Here is an 18,903-nt window from a genome sequence, read left to right on the forward strand (position 1 = left end):
GCAGCCAAATTGGCTTCAATGTTTATAAACCACGTGGTACGGGATCCCGACACGTGTTCTGACGGATCGGGGCCCCCAGTTCGTTGCCAAGTTCTGGCGGGAGCTCCTGAAGTTGTTAGGCATAGAACAAGCCCTCACCTCAGGCTATCACCCCGAGTCAAATGGCCAGACCGAGAGAGTCAACCAGATCTTGGAGCAATACTTACGCTGCTTTATCAATCATCAGCAAGATGACTGGGTGTCCCTATTGCCACTCGCTGAATTTGCCTATAACAATGGGGCCCACGCCTCAACGGGGGTATCCCCCTTCAAGGTGGTGTATGGGACTGATTTAGTGGCAGCACCCACTTGGGAACTTAGCTCCACCGAAGCCCCTGACATTAATAAGTGGGCAGCAACCATCAGTGCAGGGTGGCCGGATATAATTGCCAGCCTCAAAGGAGCGAAACAAGCCTATAAAGCCCAGGCAGATAAAAAACGGGTACCTGCACCAGAATGGAAAGTGGGAGATCTGGCCTATTTGTCCACAAAGAATTTGCGGTGTCAACAAAAATCCAAGAAGCTTGGCCCAAAATATGTGGGCCCATTTAAAGTGGTTAAACTAATAAATGCTGTAACTGTGGAACTTGCTTTACCAAAGACTTATAGGAATGTGCATCCGGTTTTTCATTCCAGCCTGCTGCGGAGAGCTCCCGTCCCGGATGAATGGCACCCTCCTCCAGCTACGCCTGTGCCGATATACATCGACAAAGACACCCACTATGAAGTTAACCAAATTTTAGACTCTCGTATGCATAAGGGTCGCCTCCAGTATTTGGTCGATTGGAAAGATTTTCCCTCTGGGGACAAGGAGTGGGTTGAGGCTGGGAATGTGAAGGCACCCCGCCTTCTCCGGGCTTTCCATCGAGCATTCCCTGATTGTCCTCGCCCGGTGGATGCCGGCTAGGTGGGGGAGTGAGATAGTTTTAATGCGGAGGGATGTCAGGATTGTAGAATCTCTGTCATAAATTAGCCTGAGTTCCTCCATGTCAGTTATACCGCTTGATTGGGCCTGGCGCCTGCTTGCCCTGGCCTTATAGTTTGTAAGCTATAAAATAGAGTAGTGATGTTATGTTAACCTTTATCTTGTTGTGGGCTCACAGGGTTGTTGTCACCTCTCTCAAGGCTGGGAGAATGGAATCCTGTTGTTGTAACACACATGTCTTTTCTCTCCTACCCCCCTCCTTGGGAACTGTCAAGTTTTGGGCGGGAGAAATGTATTGATAAGCTGGGGCAAATCTGGCCTCTGGTCAGATTTGACTTTCAGTCCAATGCGTATAGTGCTAATCAATAAAACTCTTTTCTTTTGAATAAGTTTTGTTGTGAGTTTCCTGTGCGTCTGACAGCGGCAGCGCTGCAGGGTTGGCCTCAGAGACCCCTGGGAAAAGGGTCAATTGACCACCAAAGGAGTCACGACCCTCAGGTTGAGAATCGCTGGTCTGGCACAGATTTAATGTATCACAAGATGAACTTGGAAATAATAATGACTAACCATGCTAGGACAGCAGCTTTTAATTTTGTGTGTCGCACCAGATTTTGATACATTGCATTAACATCATTGTTGTTTCAGAGGGTAACTGCAGCATTGGTCTGCAGGAAAACAGTCCAGTAGGACCTCAGAGATCAACAAGCTTTGGAGACACAAAGCTCCTTTTGTTGGACATGAGTGGCAATGGAGATCTCCGAGTCCTTTTATTCTAGTCAAAAGGTGGGAGGAGTGCAGGGGCACCTTTAAAACCAACAGAGTTTCACTCAAGGCCTAAGCTTTCCTGTGCATGCACACTTCCTCAGATACAATGAAATGGGATAGAGGGTTTATTTCCTTCACTATGTTTCCTCCCAGGATGAAACCTAAACAAATGGTAACCTTATAAACTAAATGTGCTGTTTCTATTAGGTCCTTGATTCTGTCAAACATCTTAATTATGTTGTGTGCTAATTTATTGCTCACCCCTTACCTATATGTATGGACTGGTGACTTCTGCTTCATTGTATCCGAGGAAGTGCATGTGGACACATAAGCGTATGTCTTGAATAAAACTTTGTGGGTCTTAACGGTGCCACTGGACTCAAAATTTGTTCTGCTGCTTCAGTCTAACCCAGCTACCAGCCTGAATAAAGAATACTTGTAAGGGATGCTGAGGTACCCTGCATCTCGTAATCTTGATTAGAGCAGAGGGGATATACCTGGGGGGCAGAAAATTAGCATCTGTAGTGAGATAAGAATCCTATGTCCCTATTCAGCAGGGACGGGGGGGGGGGGATTCAATTGTTCTGAGCCTTTCTCTTCTGCACTAATCAAGCTGATTACAGTATTATGGAGCTTATATCCTGAACATTTGTTGGCCTTTAAGGTATTCTTATTCTTATTATTACCTGATTGGAATCAACAGGACTGAGCATTTAATTGTGCATTTCAGTTTGCAATTATTTCAGCAGGCAATTCATCCACCTTTCAGCAAAAAAAAAAAAAAAAAAACCTACCAGTGATCTGATGTAATAATTACAGCATCCTCTCGTCGTACAGAAATTAAGGTATCACCAAACCACATAAGCCCTGGACACAGCCTTTTCCAATTTTCTGGCTGTGGAGGAGTCCATAAAACAAACAACAAACAAACCAATACATAAATGTTCAGGTTTTGAGGATTCCTGAAATGTCAGCTGGTCACGCCTCCCTGCCACTCCCCCTGGAAGTGACATCACTACCTGTTAACAGACAGGCTTGAGGAGGGGGGAGGGAGAGGCTGGGGGCGGTTTAAACCAGCAGTAAGCATGCACACTCTTTCTCCCCCCCAGGTGCAGAAGCCACAAGAGAACTCACACATGCTCGGGAAGGGGGAGGGGGGCAATGGAAGTGGCTGGTTCCCTAGCTTGTGCTAGGGGAAAGGCTGCAGACCCCATCTGGAGCTCCCTGGGACCCCTAGCTGGGAATCCCTGCCTTGGCCTGTAGGATCATGCCCTGCTCACTTCTATATGGGAGGCTGCCAGGCTCTGAACCTTAATAATGACCAATATTCCCTTTGCCAGAAACCCTTTGCCAATTGCTCCACGCACCTCCCTGTCGTCCTTTCCAAGCCAGCCTCGAGGCAAACCACAATAGAAGCGCACTCCGTGCATGGAAGCATAGAGATTGTGGTTGGTTGTATAATTCAATAATGGAGAACAAAGTAGGCCGCTGAAGCTTCTCCGCATAAAGTGTATCGATCTAGGAGAGCGTTCAGAAAGAATCCCAAGGGGAAATCAATAATGGACCGGGTGCTGTACTTTCCCCCTTTTTCTTTCTTTCTTTCTTCCTCCCCCTCCCCCCCAGGATGGGGCTTTCAGTCCTGGGCTGCTTCCAAGAGTTTCATGACAACGATGCTTTTGTAGTCATGGATTATTTGTGGGTTTGGCACTGTGCTAGAATAAATGTCATTCATTATGAAATTGAGGCAAGTTTCTTCCAGGGTTAGACAAGGGCAGTTTGGTCTAAGAAGGATTGGCTGGAAGCTGCCCCCTGCCCATGGAGTTAACTAGTCTGTGTAGCACAAGCAGGCCAGCCTCTGTAAGAGAGGAAATACACATCTGACGTTAGAAATGGCAACCCCTCCTAGAAGGCAGGCCTGCCAATCATGTTCCGACTGATGCTTAGCCTCCCCCCCCCCCCAACCCGGGTCCATGGCTTGCTGTGGGACTGCTGCTCAGAAAGGGGGAGTAGAACAGTCTGGAATAAGTGATTAAACAACCACATTGGCTTGTAGAGCTGCCAGCCTCCAGATGGGTCCTGGAGATCTCCTGGAATTATACCTCATCTTCAGAGTATAGAGATCAGTTTCTATGGAGAAAATGGCTGCCTTGAAGGATACTCTAGCAGCAGGGATGGCCAAACTGCGCCTCTCCAGACATCTGTGGACTGGCAGGGGCTCATGGACATCTAGCGAGCCACATTTTGGCCACCCCTGACTGGCAATAAGCTCCATGGGTAGACAGTGCTGGGGAGAAGCGTATGGTCATGGTACATGTTGGCACCACTGATGTGGGCGGATTTAGTTGTGTGGTCCTAGGCTGCTAGGCAGGAGACTCTAGACGGGACCCAGAGGCGGTTTATCCTAGCAGCATATGCAGCAAATGCTTCAGACCCCACAATTCCAGGACCCCCACTATGCTGTCTGGTTAGGGGATTTTCATACTGTGATTGTTAGGGGGTCCTCATACTTATGCAGCTTGCATAAAGAACAGTGACCTCCAATACGGTGAGCCGGGTTTGCTTCGTCACATGCAGCCAGCTGGGTGACCCTGGGCTTGTCACAACCCTGACAGTGCTGTTTTGACCTAGTAGTTCTGTCAGAGTTCTCTCAGCCCCCACCTACCGCACAGGGTGTCTGTTGTGGGGAGATGAAGGAAGGTGATTGTAAGCCGTTTTGGGACTCCTTTGGATAGTGAAAAGTAGGGTATAAAACCAACTTTTTCTTCTTTAACTACACACACTGATTGGGTCAATATATTTTTAGGTTAGGCAGTCCTACATGGAATGGGTGAACTATCACACATACACCCCACAATCAGGGACGCATTCATTTTAAAGCAGACACGTGGAAATGAGCGGGCTCTTTGCCTGTTCCAAAGCAGTACATTAACCATTCCATCACAGGGCTATATTGAGATGGCTGCCCGTTGACTGAAAGTCAGAAGTTTATTATTCCAGGTGTCAAGCAAAAAACTTTTGTCCTAGGCAGAGTCTGCACTTACTTTCTTTATTTCATTGTTAATCCTGTTGAATTCAGATCGCTTTGAACTCGATTCTTCCTCTCTCCCCCCCCTCCCCATTGAAACAGGAAAGTGTTCTGCACGTGGTTAGGGAGGCTCAGAAGGGGGGGGGAGGCAAGCCTCTTTCTTTCTTTTCTTGAAGGGGGGGGGGAGAGAAGCCAGGCAGGGAGCCTCTTTCTTTTCTTGGAGGGGAGGGGGAGAGGATCGAAAAAGGCAGAGGAGGGAGGAAAAATGCAGGACTGACAGAAGTTGAGAGAAATTAGGGGCTTCTCCTTTAAGGCAAGCGTGTCACATGACCAGGTGTGGCCTATCAGAGGTTCTCTACCATGGAGCTTTCGTTTCCAAATGGATATTGAGGATTTTCAGCACTCTGAGATATGGCACAATAAAGGTAGGGTCACTCCGGATCTATCCTTCTTGCTGCAGAAGGAAAATTAAAATCGCCCAAAATCCAAATGGAAATCGCATTCTGTGTAGAGCAGTGGTCCCTAACTCCCGGTCCGCGGCCCGGTGCCGGTCCGCGAAGGTCTCAGCACCGGGCCGCGGCTCCCTCTTCCCGCCCCCCCCACAGTGAGAAGCTCGCCAGGCTGCGAGCAAATCGGCCGCCAAAGCGGCCGATCAGCTTGTGGCCCGGCAACCTTCTTGCTTTGGGAGGGGGCGGGAAGAGAAGCTTGCCGGACCGCAAGCTAATCGGCCGCTTTGGGGGGCGGGGAGAGGGAGCCGCGGCATGCCGGCGGCGCAAACGCGCATGCGCAGACTTGCCGCGCGTGCACGTTTGCGTCCGTGGCTGCCGTGCACGCACGGGGCCCCGGGTCACCCTCTCCCCGCACCCCGGCGCAGCGGTCTGCAGCCTAAGAAAGGTTGCGGACCACTGGTGTAGAGGGCAGGGACTGAATCGATCTGGGGCTGGAATAAGAGCTCTGTGCAGTTTACACCCTAGCCAAAGATCACTCACATTTATTTTTTAAAGATTTTTATTTAAAATCGAATTGTTCTTAAAATGAATACATGTAAAAAAACTACAGTGATACCAAATAATGTAAATGAAAAGCAAATATTAATGAAATCAGAAAGACAGATAGACAGATATACAGGTTATTCTCATCTCTTATCCTATGTAAAGATTAAAAGATAAAATATAGTTTCTGAGATTATCACCAAAGCAGTTAGATAGTCTCATACAACCCACATCGGAGAGATTCAGGAGGATGGCTATCATATTTACTTGGAATACATGTGTGAATACCAAAACATTATCAAAATGTGAACTATTAGATCAGCTTGGTCAGAGATTTTTCTGGACATCAGACCATGTGTTCAAAGTAGTGCATCTCATTGAGTACTAAGGTTGCCAACCTCCAGATGGAAGCTGGAGTTCTTCTGGAACTACATAAATCATTTTTTTATATACTTAAAACATTTATTTCACTTCTCCTGGAGAAAATGACTGCTTTGTAAGCTGGACTGCATGGCATCACCCCTTCCTTTCTCTAACCTTGGCTCTGCCAGGCTCTACCCTCAAGTTTCCAGCTATTTCCAAACCTGGGGTTGGTGACCCTACTGAGTACACAACTGAGAAAGTAAAACTTGTACATGTTTTGCAAATCTGAAAATTAAACAAAATGGCCAGAGCTGCTGTTTATTCAGCCAGTACCTCTAACTGAAAAGACCCCTTGACACCTTGATTGTTCCCTAGTTTTCTGTCCTGCTTGTTTTAAAACCACAATCATCAACTTTTTTGTACTTGGACCAGACCTAAAACCTAAACTTACAACATGAGACCCATTTTTCATTGTTCTCCATGTATAATACACCTTACTGTTTCTCTTTCGGATAATCAGAATTGAAGGAAGGCAGAATTCTTGACCCTTAGATAGTGTTGCAGGAGAAGGGATTTTGGCCAGTTCATCTTGTAAATGCAGAGGGGAGAAAAGCAAGGCCTATTTTAGCTCTCTTTGAGGCCACTGTTCAAAGATAAAGAATTTATGTTCTGCTTTCCAGCTGACTGCCCCTACCATGCTGTCTTCCTCTTGTGCTCTTTCCTGCTCTTTCTCTCTCCCAAGAAGAAGAGAGAGAAGAAAGAATAGAAAACAGTGCTTCCCCTTGCAATACACGGGTGTCAGACTAGCACATTCAGTTCCAGCATCACTTGCCTGCCTGCCCTTGTAAAATCACCGCAAGATGCAGTTTGAGGTGCTCTTTCTGCTGGGGTCTGCTTTCCCATCCTCTGCATCCATCTACTGGAACAGGAAATCTTAGGCTGGGCTTCTTGTTTTAATCTAGAGTAGCATAGTCACAGAGCTGCGTGTAACATGTAGAAAGCCAACAAGGGAGGCAGCCTGGTGTAGTTGGTAGAGTGCCAGGCTTAGATTGGAACCATCTCTTTTTGACTTGTCACTCACCTGTAGCTGGAAGCAAACCAGTGACTCTATCAGCCTGGCAAATCCCACTGGGTTGTTGTGAGTGGAACCACAGGGGAGAGAGTACAGGTGCACCTCTCGCATGGGAGACAGAGATTGTGGGCATAGTTCAGAGGAGCTGCCAGATGGTTAGAGATTTCATACATCTCTACCCATGGGGGGTGGGGGACTTGCCTATGAAGAGGGTAGATTGAATGACAACATAATGTCATTTCCAAGTACAGTGAATTCTCCTGTGCAAATGCTTAAACCTCCCTACATCTTCCCAAATAGTCTTTTGTAGCAAAGACAAATGGAATAATTGGGCCATGTCAGCCATAGACAGGGCTGAAAATTCCCTGGTCTTGGGTCTAACAAAATGGGTCTGTCCTTGTGCCGCAATTGTTGACCTTTTAGGTGCCACATCATTCTTCAATGTTTCTCTGCACAAATAACTCTGGTCTCATCAGTTAATGACATCCCTGGTCAGTGCTGCAATTTCTGAGAATCTTCTTTCTGGTTTCTTCCCCCCCTTTTCTGCGTCATTTTCACTCAGGCATGAGCTGTCTCTGAGCCCTGCTGCCGTGACAAACATGTCTGCCTTCTACAAAAATCTGCTGCAGTCGGCAAGCCTGATAAAATCTAGTACAATTCTCTGCAGTCCATAAACCCCAGCAGAAAAGCCACTGCAGGCAGACGGGGCTCCAATCTCCTGTTCACAGAAGGTTGCACTTTACAGTATTTCAGGGGCCCCTTCCAACAGCAGCAGAGAATTTTCTTACTTTCAAACCCTAAACAAGCAAAGTGTAGCTCTTTAAAAAGAGACCTCTGATTTCTTCCCACATTTTATTGTGATCCTTACAGCCTGATCTCAGGCACATTTTACTCTGAAGTCAGTCCCAAGTTTGTTTAATACTGCAGACATAATGCTTTGCTTTCTGATGTGTCCTTCCATATTTCCCTGCAGAATCATATTGTGTGTTGTTTCCTGCTTGTAAGCATTTCCCTGTCAGTGAATTGACTTTTTCTTTGTGTATGGGTGATTGCGTATTGTTCTTTGCGGTATATTGATGGTCTAACAGGGAGCCATCTTGTGTTAGCCCGGGGACTGCTGCCAAAAACTTGCATGACCGTCTCCATCTCTGTACTCGGTAGTGAGAGGGAATGACAGGTGAGCAGCCATGTTGGTCTCCTTACTTGGCTGTGCCCATTCCTGATTTGGGGAGGGGGATTGCTGGGCATCGATGATGAAGGGGGGGGGCCTGTTTTCTCAAAGCCCAAGTACCATTTTAGGGCCAGCATGGTATAGTGGTTAAGATTGGTGGTTTCTAATCTAGTGAGCCGAGTTTGATTCCCCGCTCCTCCACATTCAGCCAGCTGGGTGAACATGGGCTCAACACAGCACTGATAGAGCTGTTCTGACCAAGCAGTTTTGTCCAAGCTCTCTTAGCCTCTCCTCCCTCACAGGGTGTCCGTTGTGGGGAGAGGAAGGGAAGGCAGTTGTAAGCCCCTTTGAGACTTCTTCGGGTAGTGGAAAGCAGGGTATGAAAACCAATTCTTCTTCTTCTTAAAATGCTCTAGCACAACCCCTTTTAAAACCTTTTCATTTTATATAGTATTTAGCCTGAAGAAAGATATTACGGATAAAAGAAGAATTGGTTTATATACTTCTGAGTTCCACGTGGTCCTAAAGCTGTTTCCAGTAGCTGTTTTGAATTATTTTTATTCCAGTTAAGCAACAGGACTGTAAACATTTTTTAACTAAGCCAGTTCACTTTTATGTTATTATGTGGCTGCCCTTTTTCATTGCAGAATCATGAATTAAGTCCCTAAAGTCAATTTCTGTCTCTTGATAGACCAGTCTGTCTCAACTTTTTTACCATTGAGAAACCCCTGAAACATTCTTTAGGCTTAGAGAAACCCCAGAAGTGATGTGATTGTGCAGAATGTGGTTGGAAAGCAGAGCTGTGGGCATGCCCACCCAGGGTCCCTCCCCTTCCCCCCTCCAGGCCCATCACTGCCCATTTTGGGAGAGGGCAGATGGGTCATATTACCTGATAAATGTTTAACAACTTAAAAACCCATTTAATTAACTCCCACCCATTAAGGAAACCCTTCCCGTGCTGTCAAGAAACCCCAGGGTTTCACAAAACCCCGGGGTTTCTTGACAGCCCAGGAAGGAGTTCCTGAATGGGTGGGAGTTGGGAAAGCCTGCAATAGACAAATAGGGTTGTCTGGTCCCCCCTGGCAAGGACCTTTTCTGCACCAGAAATCCAGCCTGGCACAGCATCCGTCCAATCACGGAGCTAATTTCTGCTCCCAGACTATGTTGGCACCAGTCTGTGGTGGTCCTAGGCTTGGCACGATGCAGGCCTTCATTTGCCCCATGGCTGGATGAGTTCCCTTGCCATGGAGTAAATGAGGGCCTGCTTCACGCCAGGCCTGAGACTGCCCTGGGCCGGTGCCAACATTGTCCAGAAGCAGAAATTAGCCCCACAATTGGATGAATGCTGTGCTGGGCCGAATTCTTTGTGTGGAAAAGTTCCAGCTATTTCCTAGCTTGGTGCTGGCAACCTTATGAACACTCCATCTATATACATGTCATAGATACATCTTTGAACATAAGCTTCAGGGTTTTTTTTACTATGTCAATGGGAGTTGCTGCTCTGGGACAACCCCCCCCCCCAATTATCTGGGCACTGGTCAAGTGTTCTCCCCCTGTTCCTCCAGACATGGGTCCCAACATCCCCCATCTCTGTTCACTGCTTCATGCATTTCCTCCAGTCTCTGTAGGCTTCTAAAGCTGTGGAATGTGACTCTAAGCAGCAAAATGTGGGCACACACACACAGTGCACAGGTGGATTGTATTAGTGCACAGGATGTGCACAAATTACCATCATATACAATTAGGACATACAACTAGGATATAGGAGCCTCTTGTGGCACAGAGTGGTAAGGCAACAGACATGCAGTCTGAAGCTCTGACCATGAGGCTGGGAGTCCAATCCCAGCAGTCAGCTCAAGGTTCACTCAGCCTCCCTTTCTGAGGTCGGTAAAATGAGTACCCAGTAAACGGTAATGACTGGGGAAGGCACTGGCAAACCACCCTGTATTGAGTCTGCCATGAAAACGCTAGAGGGCGTCACCCCAAGGGTCAGACATGACCCGGTGCTTGCACAGGGGATACCTTTACCTTTACCTTTACAACTAGGACTGCCTTGGAGAGGGGGCATCTGCCCGGCAGGGGTCTCCTGGAGTTCCTGCTCTCCCCTAGGCCATGTCTGGCTCCTCAGGCTCTTCCTCGGAGGCTTCTGAGTCAGAGTCATGATGCTCCCTTGGGTTTTCTCTGGTAGGGATCTAGTAGCAGCTGTGCTCTGCTACTCCTGAACCGCCTATTGGTTGCCAGGCCAGGCAAGGTCATGCACAACACTTTTTCTGTGTTAGAAGCCCGGGAAAGGAACAAGGCTGGGAGAAAATTGCCTGAAATGAAAGAACACGGGGAGTGAAGGCAGGAGAGAATTCCATTCCCATCAGGGTGTGATTGTCTTAAAGTTTAAAGCAGATCGCTGCCCCATATAAATGGGGCAGACATGTGAACTAACCAACTTGACTGCTCCCATGATCTGTAGTTTCAGCCGCACAATGTTGTGGGTTGCTCCTAATGGGAATAAGAAAACATCCTGGCATCATTCAGGATAGGGGATAATGGCCGCTAGCCAGTGCAGTGTAGTGGTTAAGATCCGTGGACTCTAATCTGGAGAACTGGGTTTGATTCCGCACTCCTCCACCTGCAGCTGGATGGGTCACCTTGCAGTAGACACAGTTCTCTTAGGGCTGTTCTCACAGCAGTTCTGTTAAGGCTACCAACCTCACAAGGTTTCTTCCGTGGGGAGAGGAAGGAAAAGGTATTTGTAAGCTGCTTTGGGACTTCTTCAGATAGTGAAAAGTGGGGTATAAAAAAACAGCTCTACTTCTCCTTCTGTCTGTCCGGAACCTGGATAGCCTTGGGTAGCCCTGTCTCAGCAGATCTCAGAAGCGAAGATCCAGGGTCACAACGCAGAGGCAGGCAACGGCAAACCACCTCTGGATGTCTCTTGCCTTGAAAACGCTACAGCAGGCGTGGCCAAACTGTAGCTCTCCTGATGTTCATGGACTACAATTCCCATGAGCCCCAGTAGGGGCTCATGGGAATTATAGTCCATGGACATCAGGAGAGCCACAGTTTGGCCACCTCTGCCCTACTGTAATTTGGCTGTGGTTTGGCAGCACTTCCTACCACCACCAGTCTCTAGGGAGGAGGGGATGGCTAGAGGGATGCCATTTTGAGATACCACTCATGGGCCTTGCGTAATATACCTATGTACTTTATAGGGAAATATATTTTTGTGATTGGAAGCTGCCTTGGATATGATAGAGGTTAGGTATATATATTTTCTACAATAAAAAAAGACATTTTATTGTGTGAAATCTAGGATGGGGTGGGGTGGGGGGTAGGATAGGAAAAGACTTAAAAGGGAGCCCCTTGTAGCTGAGATATAGGATTGTGTCTAACAGCGAGGCTTCAGCTGCAATTGAGTTATTTAAAAACTCTTTAGCAGATCAAAATGTTCCCCGAACAAAAAGGAGGTCTGAAATAGATGTACAATCACTGGCCAACCCCCCCCCCCCCCACGATTGATAGCATGCAGGGCAGCGCAGGAAGGATCACAACCTTTGAAATATAATGGGATATCCTGCATTTAAAAAATGCAGTACAGAGCAGAATAAATCCACACACACCAGGGTTAAAGGCAGGTACTGTGTATTCTAAAGTAATTCCTGAATAAAGGTGAAGAACTGTCCAGCTTCAAGGTGTGTGGAGGGAACCATTTTGTGCACAGGAAAATGTAAAACCTGTTTCCACAACCCCCTGACTCCACCTGCAGTGTCTCGGATGCAATGACAAAAGAAGTTCCTATACAATGTGTGGGGGATGAGCTGGCAAAGAAGCCAGTGGATTTATGTTCCCTTCTGGCAAGAGATAAACTATGGGAGAGCTTTGCACGGGATCCTAGATTAGAATACATTGCTTTTTAAATGCTGTTAAAGCATAAATTAATATGGATTTCTTTCCCTCCTTTTTTTTTTGCTTTGCAGCCAAAACCACCCAATCCAGACTGGCGTTATTCTGCGTCCTTAAGAGCTGGAATGCAAGGGTACGTACTACACCCTCCTTCTGTCTTTGCCACTCCTTGAGGAAAACTGGCCAGCTGTGGTCTGGTTACTATCAACAGCATAGAGCACGGGTAGTCAAACTGCGGCCCTCCAGATGTCCATGGACTACAATTCCCATGAGCCCCTGCCAGCGAATGCTGGCAGGGGCTCATGGGAATTGTAGTCCATGGGCATCTGGAGGGCCGCAGTTTGACTACCCCTGGCATAGAGCATGTGCCCCTCTGAAATGAATGGGAGCTGTGTCATGAGGGGGGGGGGTCTGAAGAACAACTTCCTGGCAGATTGTGGCCAGAGGCAGCTGTGATTCTGCATCTGTCAGCTCTTTCCCAGATCCATGCTAATGAGCTCTTGCATCCCATCATCCCATCCAGGCTGGAGCCCGAGCAGCAGTCTGTGGCTGGATTCCTGAGCTCCATGAAAGCTTGTAATTGTCAATCCGCTGCTTAATGTCCCCTCTCTGCTTTCATCAATTCATTATTATTATAATATTATGAATCCTCTCCGTTCACAGGATAAAAACCACATTGTCATGGTTAGCTCATTATTCTCCCAGTAGCTGTGGAAGGTTATGTTGATGGGAGGAGTGCTGAACTGTCCAGTGCCTTGAATCTTAACTTTGTGGCTTAGCGGGGGATTTGAATCCCACATGCGGATTATAACCAAACCATGCTCCGTTAGTTGTGCCACTCTGCCAGTTGTAGCTGAGGGGGCACCTCAAGGGCCAGTTAGACAGAAAACAGGTAACCGGGATGATATCATGACACATTAAATTTTCAATTCATAGAACTGGAAGGCCATCTAGACCAATGGTCCCCAACCACCGGGCCATGGCCTGGTGCCGGGCTGCGAAGGCCCTGGCACCGGGCCGCGGCTCCCTCTCCCTGCTCCCCCAGGCCACAAGCTTCTTTTTGTGGGGGTGGGGGGAGAGGGAAGCGCGGCCGCTTGCGCAAACGCGCATGTGCGGCAGTTTCACAAAAACGTGCATGCACGGCCCAGCCGTGCATTTGCATTTGTGGCCGCGCATGGTGCAAACGTGCACGCGCGACCATGCATTCGTGAAACTGCAGCACATGCGCGTTTGCGGCTGCGTATGCACGGCCATTGGATCGCCCTCCCACACCCACTGGTCCGCAGCCTAAATAACGTTGCGGATCACTGATCTAGACCAACCACCTGCTCAATGCAGGATCACCTTCAAGCAGCCATGATAAGTATCTGTCCAGCCTCTGCTTGAAGATTGACGGTGAGGGGGAGCACACCACCACTGTAGGCAGCCTGAGAATAGTGGGGGGGGGGGATTCCCTCTCTGGATCTGTGTTTAAGCAAAACTGGCTATGAAACTGACAGTGGTTTCCCCTGCAAGAGAAAGTAGCACTGCTTTCAGGATTTTGTGTTGAGGGGTTGGATCTAGTGCAACCTTTCCACTTATGTTTCTGTGTAAGCAGAAATTCGGGGAAAAGACTGCAGCAGATGCTGGCACTAAGCTGAACTTACTGCATCCCCACTTGTGTTTTAGGACACTACAGCGTATAGGGGAGAAAGCAGAAGTTCTTGCCCGAGTGGTACCACACTAAGTCTGTTTTATGGTTCCACTTGCATAACCCTGAATCCAAGTTTATCCTGTGTGATAAACAGCAAATGACTCAATTGTGTAATACACCAATGTGCTTTTGCTATTGCCACTTGAATTTGCACCTTAATAACAGGTGACAACTGAACTGGCTGGCCTTGCGGCAGCACTGGATTAAAAAAACAACAACTGCTGTGGAAAGTTCCCTGCCGCTTTCTCTCCCTGCTCCTCAAAGGCAGAAGGCTCCATCATCTCCAGGTGTTGGCAGTGACAGCAGAAGACTAGCGGAAGGCTGCCTGGAACTGACAGGACAGGCCTTCATTATTTATTTCAACACTAAGGCATAAACACGATGGGGATTTCGGGATTTCCCAGCCATGCTGGAGGCATCGCATCTCATTACCGGGAACAAAGCAGTCTGGAAAGGCAACTTGAAGGCAGCGCAGTGGTCCCAAGTTGGTTGGCGGAAGGCAAAAATTATAACAAAGAGCGGCAACTGCAAATTATGCAGGAAGAAAACTTTAGAGCAGGGGTAGTCAAAGTGCGGCCCTCCAGATGTCCATGGACTACAATTCCCAGAAGCCCCTGCCAGCGAATGCTGGCAGGGTCTTCTGGGAATTGTAGTCCATGGACATCTGGAGGGCCGCACTTTGACTACCCCTGCTTTAGAGCCCCGCTTGCAACAAGCCCACTTCTAGAGAAAGGATACTTTGCTTGTGCAAGCAATGAACATCTGTGATGTTATGTTTGAGGGAGACTCACTGACCGTTTACGCACTGGGAACTTCACTGCCCCAGCTCCCATGCAGGAGCACAAATCAGGGGCGGATGAGGTGCACCGGGCCAAATGCTCCCCCGTGTGGGTGCAGGAAGAGGTGGGGCAACCTGCCACAACTAAAACTCCAGCCTGCAGCCCAGCATGAAACCTCCAGTGCGTAAACGGTCACTGTCAAGAAAAGGCTATGCGGGTGATGTGGGAAAGGGTCATGGTGTTTTGCTGAGAACTGCGCCATTTAATCACTGTGTGCATTTGTTTAGTGCTGGGCACGTGGAGGAGGCTGGAGGCTTACGAGGAGGACCAGGAGGACCGGAGCAGCAGTGGCCAACGGTATCCAGTGCAACAACAGGTTAGGGAACGAGACTTCCGTTTTCGGCTGAAGTGATGTCTATCTGTAAGGTGGAGCTCTTAATCATGGAGCCATCTTTTCTGCTGTGTGGCACAACAGTTCCTTTCCATTTTGTGTTGGAAACTTGAATCCTCCCTCTGTTTTAGAACCCCTTGTTTTAGAAACAATCAGGTGCCAGATGGGTACCAGTTATTGGGCAGTGTGTCCCCAGCATCCTGAATTAGAAAAAGAAACTGGGAAGATTATAGGCAGGAATTTGGGTTTGGAGAAATTTTCTAGCCAACATGAAAAGTACCTTACTTAACAACAACAAAAAGGCACAGAGTTGTTATGCCAGCTGTCCTGTGCCCTCCTCGGCCTATTTCATACGTTCCTTTAATGTGATTGTGTATCACCTCCTGTCTCTCAGCCAACATCCCAGATGTACAAGAATGGGTCTACAAGGGCTATGCTTTGATTGACCACTCTGCAATTTTGCAGTTGAAATCAGCCCCGTGGTATAAAACAATTTAAAAAGATCATTCTAGAGCACTCTGTATAATTAATATAATGGCATGCAATCTTACAGTGGCACAAACATCTTTATGGTTTGAAACAGTGCCATCAGCTATGCTTTCTGGGCGTTACCCTCAAACTCCTCTACCTCAATGCCACTGCATGGGTGGGAATTCACTTCTGGAAGATCTCCCCCACTCTGTTCTGGCCTGTTCCTTGTACTCAGAATCCAGAAACAAGTTCCTTGCCAAGATAATACCCAATTCATGACTTCTTTCCGGTTCTGACAAATTAACTGGATATCAGAGAGTGACTCCTTTGTTTCACCTAGACCGTTTATGCACTGGGAACTTCACTGCCCCAGCTTCCATGCAGGAACACAAATCGGGGGTGGATGAGGTGCACTGGGCCAAATGCTCCCCCATGTGAGTACAGGAAGAAGTGGGGCAACCTGTCATGACTAAAACTCCAGTCTGCAACCTGGCATGAGACCTCCAGTGCATAAACGGTCCTAGTGTGGCACTTTTTGCTCTAGCTGCAGAGAAGATCCAAGCTATAGTACTTTGAATGAGAGCCACCCATCTGAAATGTTAATCTTCTATATCTTACTGCGACATATCCTGTTTTACTCCTTTTATTGATTAATTCCTGTTTTGGCTATATACATTAAGTAAAATACTGATACCTCCCACCTCTCAGAAGATATATAAGAGGAAGGGGTCCCCAGTGGACTATAAAATGGCTTCGCTTAAATTAAGTGTTGGACATATTCAACTATTCCTAAATCGCTGATCCAGTCCCCACCAGTGACCACCACAGGGCAAGTTATGGTCATTGCCCAAGCATCCAAGTGTCCAAGTCCAGGTAGGCACAATTGCATATTTGCATCATCAGCTCCCCTGCTTGGTTCTCATTGTGCCATACCTGAGCCTGTGCCATGGACAGCAGCACTATAGTGAGTCGGAAGCAGGAGTAAAGCCCGTACAGAAGTGATCTGTTTGCTGAATTCCTTGGAAGAAACTGTGTGGGGAGAGCACAGTCACAGAAAGTTGTTGATGAAAACAGCAAGGGAAGGGAAGAGGGGACAGCCAGGGTATTCAACATGCCTGCCACACCTTTGTGCTATCTTCTCACAGTCAAAGCAAACAAAACCAATAGGCAAAAAGTTGTGTCTTCTTGAGATTTATTGAATGAAATCCTGAATAATTTTGCAACCAGAGCGGGGACCCAGGTATTCAATCCCACTTTCTATTGCTTCTTCAGTGGTTGCAATTATATTCCTCATATAACATCATATAATATCACCAGTATTACAGGTACAGGATATCACATAGGCAATAGCTCTTCAGGAAAGAGGTCACCTCTTCAATTGCAACCACCGAAGAAGCAATAGAAAGCGGGATTGAATACTTGGGCCCCCGTTCTGGTTGCAAAATTATTCAGGATTGCATTCAATAAATCTCAAGAAGATACAACTTTTTGCCTATTCGTTTCGTTTGCTTTGTATGTATTTCTACAAGAAACCTACAGTGTATCTTCTCACAGTCTGCAGAGGCCAACAATGTGGTCAGTTCCTGACTGCATTGTCAAGAAGAGGCAAGTGGGACAGCATGTTTGCAGTGTGCAGTACAAAACAAAGAGAAAGAAACAAATGGTGCAAAAAGAAAAGGATCTTTAATAGTTGAATAACCCCCTTCGCATTTTGCGTTCAGCTTCATCAGGGAAATCTCCTGCTAAATTCCTTTCCAATTTAAAATCGACATTCTCATCATTCAGTTGAAAAGGAATCTAAAACTATACCCTCCCTGATGAAGCTGAAGGCAAGACACGTAGGGATTATTCAACAATTAAGGACCCTTTTGCACCCTTGGTTTCTTTCTCTTCATTTTGGTTTGGGTGCAGCCCCCGTTTCTATTCAGTTTTCAATGCAGGCCCATTCTCTGCTGACTGCTCAGCCTCACTAACTGTGCCATGTAGGGGTTTTTATTATTAAAATTTGTATCCAAAAGGGATTTCAGGGGGATCAGAGCAAACAAAATCAATGAAATTCTTCATCCATATATTTGGGGAAGGGCCATGCCTCATTGGTAGAGCCTCTGCTTGGCATGCAGAAGGTCCCAAGTTCTATCCCTGGCATCTGCAGTTGAAAGACCTTTCCCTGAGACCCTGTTTCTGCTGCCAAAAATTTGCTGTATACCTGTGACACAACCCATGTCAGGTGTAGCCTGTATTTTGGCCTTCTGGGGAAGAAGGAAGACTCAATCCCTGGGTCTGTTATGATGTGTCTGTGTGGTTATTGAGTTGTGGCTGATTTACAGTGACCCTGTAGGACAGGGATAGTCAAAATGTGGCTCTCCAGATATCCATGCTACAATTACCGAGAGGCTCCTGGTAACTGTAGTCCATGTACATTGGAAGAGCCAGTTTGGCTAGCCCTGCTTTAGGGTTTTCAAGACAAGAGAAGTTCAGAGATGGCTATGCCAGTGCCTGCCTATGCAGTTCCATGGTGGTCTCCCATCCAAGCAATAACCAGGGCTGGCCCTGCCTAGCTTCTGAGAAGGTCAGGTTAGCCTGGGCCAGGCAGATCAGGGCATCTGTTGTGAGAGGTCTGCTCAGTTCAGTATAGGACAGGCCAGCTGCAGGCAACTTTAATTAGCAGATCCTGTAGATGAGAGAATTCTGGCAGCTGCAGCTGCTTCTACTGTCTTATCCTCACCAGACTAGTAGAGTAGAAACATCGTCCTTCAGTACAGCTATGAAGCTCAACAAACCCCTGTCCTAGATTCAGTCTGGCAGCTCTGCTAGGTGAGGAGGACATTTGGCTCCCACCTGAGGCAGCTGATTGGACGTGTAGGGGTTATATTGTCAAATGGAGCCACACACCAAGAGTTAAAACTGTATTTCTCAATTTCCTTAAACCCCTCCAGCTTTTTTTTCCTCCTCTGGTGCCTAAATCAATGAGCTTTTCACTCCCCCCCTCAATCAAATGAAGATGCAAAGATATGCTTTTTAGACAGTTGACCCATTTCAGGCAATTGCACTAAAGTGAATCAGTCTGACATTTGTTTTTGCCATCGCTGCCCCAGAGCTGCACCTGGGCCCCATCACACCTTTATTAACGGCACCTTTTCTGCAACCTCTAAAACATGGAATTTCCCTGCTTCTGCCTAGTAGTTACAGATAACATTCCCATGGTGTTGTTAATCTGCTCACCCGATTAATTCTAGATGGCAGGGCAGCCAAATGGTCCTTTCACTTGGTGGCCCACCAAACCTGTGGCCCAAGTTCTTCACGCTGAAGAAATCAGAGAG

At 47.4% G+C, this 18,903-nt stretch overlaps 1 protein-coding gene across 9 annotated transcripts in view; it reads left to right on the forward strand.

The window, feature by feature from the left end:
• The window catches only part of LOC143823922 (protocadherin alpha-C2-like), a 258,537-nt gene that overhangs the window by 190,566 nt on the left and 49,068 nt on the right, over nucleotides 1–18,903 (forward strand). For all 9 annotated transcript variants that reach the window (XM_077310664.1, XM_077310662.1, XM_077310663.1 and 6 more), the window contains exons 2-3: nucleotides 12,324–12,382; nucleotides 15,009–15,097. In XM_077310664.1, the coding sequence (XP_077166779.1) occupies nucleotides 12,324–12,382; nucleotides 15,009–15,097 (148 nt within the window). The remainder of the gene's footprint in view (nucleotides 1–12,323; nucleotides 12,383–15,008; nucleotides 15,098–18,903) is intronic.

The sequence above is a fragment of the Paroedura picta genome, chromosome 14 (assembly GCF_049243985.1).
Source record: "Paroedura picta isolate Pp20150507F chromosome 14, Ppicta_v3.0, whole genome shotgun sequence".
Lineage (NCBI taxonomy): Eukaryota > Metazoa > Chordata > Lepidosauria > Squamata > Gekkonidae > Paroedura > Paroedura picta.